The 11,099-nt window shown below is 38.6% G+C and overlaps 1 protein-coding gene across 7 annotated transcripts in view; it reads left to right on the forward strand.

The window, feature by feature from the left end:
- cdc14ab (cell division cycle 14Ab) overlaps window positions 1-10,530 on the forward strand; it is a 49,210-nt gene extending 38,680 nt beyond the window's left edge. For 3 of the 7 annotated variants that reach the window (XM_083559200.1, XM_083559199.1, XM_083559202.1), the window contains 3 exons: window positions 2,009-2,155; window positions 2,882-3,245; window positions 10,282-10,530. In XM_083559200.1, the coding sequence (XP_083415326.1) occupies window positions 2,009-2,155; window positions 2,882-3,245; window positions 10,282-10,311 (541 nt within the window). In that variant the 3' untranslated portion in view covers window positions 10,312-10,530. The other 4 variants (XM_083559203.1, XM_083559205.1, XM_083559201.1 and 1 more) reach the window with 3 other exon arrangements.
- Window positions 10,531-11,099: the final 569 nt, after the last annotated feature.

Consider the following 11,099-nt stretch of genomic DNA (forward strand, 5'->3'; position numbering starts at 1 on the left):
ACTCGTTCAAAAGGAGGTCATTGAATTTACATCATTGCTTCAGGAGTGGTGAGAGAAGAGGCCTCTCGCACTAAAATGTTCCTCCTACTCATTCTACCGCGCTGAGCCAGAGAGACAAAGTTGCACGGTTTAGAACTGATGGATTATTGAAGGAGATCTACACAGATGGCCCCTTAGCTCGAAAAGACAGAAAAAAGTGAGGAACGACTAAGTTTGAGTGAAAGAGATGGATAAGGTGGAATGAGCACATTGCAGCTGCCTTTTTATAAACCCTATTCATCTGTTTTTTTTCTTGCGTGAGAGTGAGAGAGGGGGAACTCTTTATGATGAAGAGCTGCTGAAGAATGAGTAGTAGCAGAACAATGCGCTTTCTCTGTTTCTCGTGCACCTTGACCCTGTGCTTATTACCAGCGCCTCCTTATTGTTCCTCCCAGGCTATTTCTGGCTCTTTCATAACCCCTTTCTGAGCCAAAGTAGGTCTTTGAGAAATCAATTTTGTAATCATCTTAACCCTTAAGTAGTTCATATCTAAAATAATAATAAAAAGAAAAAAACGAAATAGCGAATTTACTATTTTAGAGTTTGGTTCGTGTAGCTTTTAAAAAGAACTCTGCATCAGCTTTACATTCGTGGAACTCGGCGCTCAATTTCTGCTCACCCAAGTGGAAAATTCCAGAACGCACTTCACTGATCATTTTGCAAATGAATGACTGCTTCTACATGGTGAACAGCATGTGAACATTTACATTTATGGCTTTGGGTAGACTCCTTTATCAAGTGCATCCTGGAAAATCTTTTGACTTTTCAGTCAATAAATACATTTTAATGCTGGTTCATTAGGACACAGACTAAGAATTTAATCAGTCTGAATCTCTGTTAGGAGAGAAATTAGTTAGAAAGAGCTGCTGTTTTTGGCTTCATAGACGAGCATCAGTGTTTTAAATCTGACGTGGGTATTTACGGAAAACCAGTGGCGAAAGCATAGCAGTGAGGTGGTGAAAAGTCATACTGATGCATTTTGGATCAGTTACAGAGGTGAAATGTCTTAAGATAGCGAGGGAACGAGCAAGCACCAGTGAGTGGCTTATCTGGACAGAAGCGGATACATTCTCCTGATGTTGTAATAAAGAAATTTAACATGAGCATGTTAGTTTAGACGTGAGAAGAAAAGGATAGTTGTACATAGAGATTACAAGATCTCGACAACTTGGAATTGGAATTAAGCTCGATGAGCTGCCATCAATGATAAAATGCAGAACCAAGTTTCTATAGGGGGAAGGACAGGATCAGTTGAGTGTTATCTACATAGCAGACATTGTGTGAACACAGTGTGGACAGAATAGTACATTTTATGTCATCGTTGATATATTATTTCACATTTACAACGTGTCTTTGATTATTTTTTTACCAAGTGATTTATACATTAATGCCATGATTCATCAAAATTAATCCGGATCAATAGGATGACTCCGAAAAAGACTAGAAACCATTTAGTTGCATTTGAGGCTCATTGATGTGGTCTGATCCAACAGTCGAACTCCTGTAGTTTAAACTGCTGAAGAAATTAATGCTGTTGATGCTCGACAGATCAGGACAAAGGGGACCAACACAATATTAGGCAGGTGGTCATAATGTTCCTGCCTGAAGAAACATTAAATGCATTATTTATTGAATTAAAAAAAAAGGCTTTTGATGAAATTGACTCAATTGTTACTTTAAATGGTCTTATTGTCTACATTTTGTTTAATAAATAAATAAATAAACTTTCTTTCGGCTTCTCCCATTATGGGTCGCCACAGCGGATCATCCGCATGTTTGATTTGGCACATGTTTTTTACGCTGGATGCTCTTCCTAACGCAACCCTTTCCATTTATCCGGGCAAATAAATAAATAAACTGCTTCATTTTGATCTAATAAGACCAGAAAAAAAAAAATGTTTGATAAACTGTTGTTTTTAGCTAGTTGCATTGTTTTCCATTAATTTTCTAATTTGTATTTGTTTTACAGTAGACTGACTGGCTCCAGTACTCATGTCCCAGTTTCACCTCTCAAACCTTCCAAATTGCCGTCCTCTTCCTCCATTCCCACTGCTACCTCTGCTTCAGCCAAGAGAATCAGCCGAATCTCTTCTTCCTCCTCAGCCAACCTGAAGAGGTGAGTCTTCCTTTGTGCATTCCTTTATCTCCCCTTCATTCACACTCTGTCTTTCTCACAATGTTTAGGCTGAAGTATTCCACTTTCACTCCCAGATTTTCCCATCTTTGCTACATCAGTTAGTTAACTATGTGAATGCTTCCTTGCTTTGATCTGAGCTTGTCTGATGTATAAACCCTTCCTGTTTACCGTTCTTTCTCTTTGTCTTTTTCCTTCTTATCTTGCATTTCCCCCCTTCAGCCCCCTGGTGGTGTTTTTCCCTTTCTGTGACTACTCTATATGCTGATAAGGAGAAACAGCCAGTAGTTGGGTTGCTTAATTCAGTGGGTGACTCATCGAGAAAAAATGCTGATATTAGCCCATGATACACTCTTTTACTCCAATTCATGCTTACTCATACTTACACCCTTTCTTCCTATCACTCTCTCTGTAAACTCATATTAAGGAAGTTCAAATTTTTTTTTATATCCTTTTTTTTTTTTTTTTTTTTTATACTGAGTACTTGACATATCACTATGACCGCATGGCACATTTTTAAGAGGTCAGCATCACATAAACACAAAGAAAAAGCCACTTTTTTCTGCTCGTTCTGTATCTTCTGCCTGTCATGATATTGTGTAGGACGGTATGTAGTATGTGTTGAGTGTGTCGCAGTGATCCGTCCACCATCCCGTCCCCAATCTGTGTCCGTGTTCCTTTCTTCACTCCCCCCTATCCACCCTTCAGCTTCTGTCTTAACTCCAGATTAACCACCTCATTGGGCAACCTATGCGTCGTCGCCGGAGACTCTGGGAATCACTCGCGGCCCTTGTTTGCGTCCTCGTCTCCGTCCTACCCTGTCCCGCGTGCCACATTTGCTAACATCTCAGCTATGGCTGCACCAAATGTTCATGACGAAGTCAACAACAACGGTGATCATTATAGTGCATCCAATGCCAATTCCAAGATCTCCGCATTCAGCAACCACAACCACAAAAGCCTGGGTGGAGCCTCCAATACCAGAAGGTTTGGCTTGGAGGAGCCGGGTCAGAATCCGGTCACTGCAGGTCTCAGTCGGCCCTCGGCACGATACCTCAGCCGCTCCATTCCCGTAAGTGAGCACATCCTTCTACTTGCACATCCCTGCACACGCAACAGCAGCATTTCTTCTCACAACTCCTTTCTCACATTCCCTTATTCTCTGTCATTCCTATTGATCAGGTGCAATCCTTCTAATCCTACTCATGCCCCTTACTTTTGGTTTTGCACTACAGATATTAATGTAATGTAGTTTGTGAGTAATGGAAGTCTGTGCCACCCAAAATCCCAGACATTGTTAAATATTTAAATACCTGCCGCCAAGATACTCCTGTATCGATCACAGATCATGGAAAGTAAGACTTAAATCTGTCACATGGATGTTTGGAAAATGTTTATTCTTAGCTTCTTCTTTGTTACGTTTTTATTTACAGTATTAAAAAAAGCCCAGTAATTCTATGTGAAATCAGACATCGGGCACCCGTGTATAAACAAAATGGCATGATCCTCGTTTTTATAACCTCTGCAAAGATTCGAATCTTCAACTATTTGGGGTCACCCCTAGTTTGCTACTTTCGTTTTGTACTGTATCTATGAAAGGTCAAATGTACACTATATTGCCAAAACTATTGGATCACCTGACCTTTCCTGCTATATGTGGTTCTTTTCCAAACTGTTACCACAAATCTGGAGGCATTTTATTGTACAGGACGTCTTTGGATGCGCTTTAATAAAAAAATTGTATTCACTTGAACTTGGAAACCCAAATCTGTTTCAGCATGGCGATGCTTCTGTGCACAAATTGAGCTCCTTGAAGATCTGGTTTACATGCTTTGGAGAGGAAAATCTTGAGTGGCCTGATCTCATCCCTACACCTTTGGGATGAATTGGAACATGAACTGCACCCCAGGCCTCTTCACTTACATCAATACCTTTCGTAACACCCTTGTGGCTGATGAACACAAATATCCATAAACACACTCCTAAATCTAGTGGAACATCTTCCCAGAAGAGTGGAGGGAATTATAAGGACAAATTGGGTGTAAATGTGGAATGCAATGCTCAAAAATCACATACCACACTTATGATAAGGTGACGCAATACTTTTGGAAATATGTTTTGGCATTAAGGATGTATTTGGATGCCTGACCATGACCCCAGTTTGTGGGCCTTCTACAAACCCTAGCCACAAAAGGGCAAATGATGATGCAAGTTTTTGCATGCTTTTGGATTCCCTTCCCTGGTACTAAGATGCCTCAAACCTGGTGCCAGCATGAGAGCGGCCTATTGCAAAATCAACCACAGTTTAGAAGACATGCTTTGCCACGTAGAATGGAAGTACCCAAGTGGGTTGCACTGATCCCCGATCTCAAATCAACCTTTGGGATAAATTGGAAGATTCACTAATCCTATTGTGTCTGAATAAGCACAAATCCCCATAGAAACGCTGTAAAACCTGGTGAACACCTTCTCAGAAGTGTGAAGGCAGCAAAGCATTTAGATTTTGGGTGACGAAGACTTCAATTTAATTTGTCTTGTACAGAAAATATGCCTTGGCTGAGGTGCTATAATTAGCATAAAGGGAAGTGCAAATTATAATTTTCTCCAAACCATTTCTTTAAATCTACTGTACATAACAATAACTTATTCATTAAGAATTTTCAATAACAGAAATAGATCTAACATTGCATTATTTTATCTAATTATCTAAATGCTTTTGTCTTTTGGTTTGTGTGTAAGAGAAAAGAGAAAGAGAGAACAAGAGAAAGAACCATATTGCACATCTCACAAGCTCCGTACAAATACTTTTGATTATCTTCAGGGTGTTTTACTCGGTGTTTGTTTTTTTAACATTCCGATAATGAAGCTCTTATTATGACCTTTAAAAAAAAAAAATCCCACTTTCTGTCATCTAGTGGGCTTTTAATTAATTGTGCTGAAACTAATTTTCCAGCAGCACTCATATACACTGCCTTCTAACTCCTGCTTTATTCTGAATGCATCCCACTCTTAGTTATTAAACCATTTATTTAAAAAAAGAAAAAACCCTCTCTATTGCACCGAATGCATCTATTCACCTGTCACAAAAGTTCTGGGTGCTTTCCACACATGTTTAACTCTAATGTTCCCTTCAGCACTAACACATATTTGACTAGTTCCATGCTGCTGTTCGAATGCACTGGGATTGTTCTAGCCTGGACAAAGTGCTTACTCAAGCACCGTGACCACAATCATCCCTATTATCACACGTTTGCCAATGTACAATCCTTTCTTCAAAGAACACCTGCTATCCTGGAAGACAACCCCCTTAATGGGAAATAGTTCTGGCTGCAAACATTTATATTAATGCTCTCATTTTAATATGGTGTTGTTCCACAGAAGCTTCCCATTCACACGGACTTGTATTGTAGAAGCTCCACATGATTAAATACTATTAATAAACAGATTTAAAATGTTATTATTTAATAAGGAAATACTACTAACCTTAATTTTTTGCTCGTGTAACAAAGCAAAAAAATCATTAATGCACTCGTAGGTCAAGGTGCCACTGTACTTGTGAAAGGAAGGAGGAAGACCGTGAACAATGACTTACTTGGTTGGCTACTGTTTAGATACAAGCCGTTGTAACGCGTTGAGTCTGGGTGAAGGGAGAGCTCGCTAACTCCAGTTGCAACAGAAATCATATAAGCACAGACAGGTTTCCAAAACTCTTGCTTTTTTATTTTTCTTGGCAACAGCGTTACGGGTTAGTCGAAGAAACTTAGAAATGAGCATCAGAAAATAAAAAGGACATAATCATCAGTCCCACACACACGCAGTAATATCGGAGGAATGCAGTGACATGCTATTCCCAAAATATATATATATGTATATGTATGTATATGTATATATATATATCTATATATTTAGTAATATGGCAGAAGGTGCAGCCTTATTTTCCTTCATTTGGTATGGCAGCACAGTTTGTTGTGCTGCTCGTTCCACACCAATTTGCTGGAATGGAATAACTACTATGTTAAATTTGCCATGTAATATGTAACAAATGTTAGCGTTTCAGAATTGGATTTAAAGTCGTGAAAAGTTTGAGAGAAGAGTTGGCTTCTGTTCTGACCCACATTATAGCCGGGATAAACAGTAATTCTTTACCCGCCTACCTCTCTCACACACCTACACAGAGCCTGTCAGGATACCAAGAAAGCAGAGAAAAAGGATTGCAGAGAGACAGAAAGTGCTTACAAGTGAGACTTCTTCCAAGCATGTTAAATAAAGCAACAGAGATTAGCAGAATTACTTGCTCAACAACACACTATTTTTAAATCTGTTTATTATTAGTCTTAGAATATGTGAAGTGCCCACTGAACAAATCCCTGAGTATGAGCTGTTTACTATAGTAAAAAAAACAGAATGAGCCCATTTATTGTAACTTTTTCTCTTCAGGTTTTAGAATTCAACAGCGTTTTTTTTAAGTCATTGAGAGCGACTGCACCGCTCAAGCAAATCTTTGGCCTGTCAAATGTTTGGAAGCATCTATTTTTAAGAGATGTATGCATGTGCCTTTTGTTTATATGCAACGACCCGGGTAATTGAATGGTTTTAATTTTCATCAGTCCCTCACCTCCGGCCAGCAGTCCCAAACATTTTTTGCACTTTCAGACAACACAATTTTTCCATTGAGGGTTGGTGGGTGTCACGTGCAATAACATGCATATTATATTACTTTTATATGTATTATAGGATTTGATTATTCCACATATATTGAAAATGTACCTAGACTCACCTAATCCGTGCAAGTGCCGAATCAGTGCGAGCTTAATTTATCAATGCGTAGAAAAAAGTGCGACTGATTCGACCCTATCAACTGTGAAAGTCAATAAAATGGAATAAAGTAATGTAAATGTTTTTATTATTCCCGGTACTAAGTGATCCCTGGTGTTCAGGGACTCCAGTCTTCAACAAATAACTGTAGGTTTTTGGACGAAATACATGTAGCTATGTCATGTTCCATGTCACAAGTTTCTGTTTATATTTGGAGGACATGTTTACATTATATATAAATGTAGATTAAATGGTGGCTACAATTGCTTACTTCCTAATTTAAACCAACTATAAAAGAAGACAATGAGTATAATGGCCTGCCCAGTCACCGCACTCAAATGCTATTTGAATGCTCTGGGAGGAACTGGATTACAAATTCAGAAAGAAATATCTGACTAGTGAAGAGCACATTTGGCAAGTTTTACCAGAAACATTTCAAAGTATGAAGCCGAATCTTTGGAGAAACGAACTGTCAGGATGCCAAGATTGTGTAAAACTGTTATTCATGGTAAGGGAGGATTTTTTAAAAATGAGAATAAAGTTGAACATCTGTGCAGTTATATATTTATTTGGTCAAAGTAAATCTTCATACTGTTAAGTTACCTAGTTTGCTGCATAGAAACAACCGGAACATGTTTCTCAAAAACCATAAAGGAGGTGTTTCCAAACTTTTAAAAGACACTGTAGCTGTGCATAATCAATATCAACCTTCTCCAAACTCGAACAATCAAGCAAAAGATTCCAGAGGTGTAGTGGAAAGCACCGAAGTGAATTTTCTTATATTGGCTTGTATCTTTTTCCTGTGTTTGTCCTTAAGCTCAATTAAATGACCTATTGTGACTAGAGCAGCAGGATGTGGAATAGCGCTACTTCTGCTTTAAAACGGATGGCTTTTAAACCAGTTTACGCCTACACGCTCACAGCTTGAGCATGCAACCTAAGGTACAATTTCCTGAAAGCTTCGATTTGGCATTATAGAAGTATTCTTGCCGACAGGGTTTTAGGTTCCACCGGGGCGCAAATACTTTTCTCATAAATCTAGATTGTTTTTTTCCTCCCTTGCCATCAGCTATCGATGACTGATTGATACCAAATGACTCGAGTCGTGAGCGAACCAGCAGGAAGCAGCCGAGTTATTCCCCTAACTTTCCTCGACAGCTCTCATTCACACTCTGTGTGAAATGATTGCTTTAGAGCCAGTTCTCACCCACGTGTTCCCATACGAAGTAAAACCTCCATCCGGAGGTACAGGTGCATAGCTAGTGCAGTCTTTGTTTGCTATAATGGAAACATTTCCACAGCTAAACATCACGGCTTATGAGACATCAAATGGCCATGAGGAGTGTGAGCTGGTTGTGCACAGCGTTGCTGTGTGATCGAGATCAAAACACCCACATGCTTCAGGGTTGGAAAGAAAAAATAATAATCACAGCGCGTCTTGTTTAGCACGTCTGTGTTCTTTTGCTTTTTCATCCCTTCAGTCATCATTCTTTTAGTAGAGACATTTCAGGGTTTTCTTCTTTTTTTTTGTTTTGTTTTTTATGTTTTTTTTGGGGGTTTTTTGCAAAATTAAAAAAAAGATAATGTCTACTAAACATAAGGTACATAATATTTTAACATTTATGCAACAAATGCTGACGTACATTTTGAACATTCTGCAAGGTTGTGAATCCAAATACCAGCACCAAGCTTCCACAGCTGGGCCCTTGAGCAAGGCCCTTAACAAGGCACCCCAGGCCTCCTCACCTCAACTCCCCTACATCAGTACCTTATTTTACTAAGACCCTTGTCTTCACGATCTTCCAAGCACACTACAAAATCCAGTAAACATTTTCCCAGACCAGTGTAGGTTATTATTAGGACTGCTGCTATCGATTATTTTAGTAATTGAGTATTCTAACGATTATTCCATAAATTAACAGAGTAATTGGATTAAAAGTACTTTTTTTTTGTTAAAGAGCAAAACTAAAGAGAGAAAATAAATTTTATAATCTGAAAATTATAAAAATGTACATTTATATTGCTAAAATTGCATACAAGAATATCTGTGAAAACATAACACATTTAGAGCATTTATTTATATTACATCAAAATACAAATACAGTGCATTCAAAAACCCCCGCAGTTCCCATAACCTGCTCCACACGGACTGAATCTTCTCGCTGTTTTTTTCCCGTTCCTCCATTTTTCATTCTGCAGCGTCTTCTGTGTTCCAGGCTGCTAAAGAGTTCAGCGGGTGGTGCGTTAGTAATAATGGTCTGTGGGGAAACACAGTGCTCCGTGCAAAAGCTAAATGAACAAAATGAAGCATAGAGGCGAATAATTTGCCAAGGTAAATGTTTGTAATCGAATTACTCGAGGAATCGTTTCAGCCCCTAGTTATCATAACAGCAAATGTGGGATAAATGTAGAATGGGATATTCTTAAAAGCACACAAATCTTATGGCTAGGTGTCCACATACTTTTGCCTATACAATTTACCTTGAGGTGGGCTAGCAGAAGTTTATGACGCACAACCCAAGCTCCTGATGATAAGGGTGCTAGGGCTAGAGTTTGGTCTTTTGTGGTCATTTTTTTTTTTTAATTGTATAGGCAAATTATTTAGGAATTTTTTTTTTTTTTTTTTTTTTTGTGGAACAGAGTGCAACAGCACAATCAGTAAGAAGCCACCTAATAAAAAAAACACATGATGTAAGAATTTATTGTTTAGTGATTAATGTCCTTTTGTGCCCCCCTTCCCAAAATCCCCATTTTACTGGTGTCCATCTCTCAAACCTCCAAAAAAATTATCCTTCTCTAATATGGTAAGATCTTTTTTATTATCCGTGTGACGCATTTCGTCTGAGCAATATGCACAAATAGGCATTCGATTATACCTGGGGCACATCTATATTCAGCAACTTTTTCTATTACTTAGCCTAAATGTTGTTTCCTGTCTATTAGAGTGGAGAGCGAGTGTAATTTTCACATATCTAATGCAAATTTAATTTCCTTGTCCACATCGAGATGACTTCCCCTCTCCCTTTTCTCCCCTTTTCTCATCTGTGTGCTTATAATAATAAGCCTCAAAGTCCAGCTGTTTAGTCTAACATTTATCTGTGCTGTGATGCGTCATTTTCTGTTATGTTCAGAGCTGTAATGGCTTTGTCTCTCCCCCCTCTCTCTCTCTCTCTCTCTCTCTCTCTCTCCTCTCTCTCTCTCTCTCTCTCTCTCTCTCTCTCTCTCTCTCTCTCTCTCTCTCTCTCTCTCTCTCTCTCTCTCTCTCTCTCTCTTTCTCTCTCCCTCTCCCACAGTCCCTTCAGTCGGAGTGTGTTCGGTATTAAAGCAGCAACTCTGCATTGAACCTGTCCTCCTAGCCTGACGTTCTTTCACCACTTGCTGACATCCAGCCTGCTATGTGAGCACAAAAGGAACTGTATAAAGGCAGAGGTGCTGGAACTGGATCTGTAGATCCAGTGTTAAAATGCTCTGAAGGACCCTCAGAATTATGATTTTTCTGTATGTGTATGCGTGTGTGTGTATATGCGTGTGTGTATATGCGCACGTGTGTGTGTGTGTGTGTGTGTGTGTGTGTGTGTGTGTGTGTGTGTGTGTGTGTATGTATGTGTATGTATATATATATATATATATATATATATATATTAGGGCTGTCAGTCGTTGAAAATATTTTATCGCGATTCTCACTTTTTTATCTGTTCTAAATACACCTTCAATTAATACTTTTCAAGTTTTAAATATTCTAATCAACATGCGCATGCACAAATATGGATGGTTTATGCAAATATGTTTATTATTAGTTCAATCATCCTCAATACACAGCATAAAGACAAGATATTTTTGGAAATGTTTTCAAGTAATTATGGTGTTTTAAATTACATAAATCATCAGGACACCAAAATGAACCTTTGCTATGTTTCCACACGGACGGTTTTAATTGCCGGATGCGCGCATCATGGCGGATTTTGGTAGTCGATTTGAGACTTTGCGCATCAGTAAAACATATGTTTGGTGATTAAAAATGATTATTATTGTTTTTATCTGAGTAAAGAAAGAACGTCGTAAATAAATGTGTTGCGTTATAGGTTTTAATTTCGCCTAAATATTTATTTAT

Source organism: Silurus aristotelis (genome assembly GCF_946808225.1).
Source record: "Silurus aristotelis genome assembly, chromosome: 13".
Lineage (NCBI taxonomy): Eukaryota > Metazoa > Chordata > Actinopteri > Siluriformes > Siluridae > Silurus > Silurus aristotelis.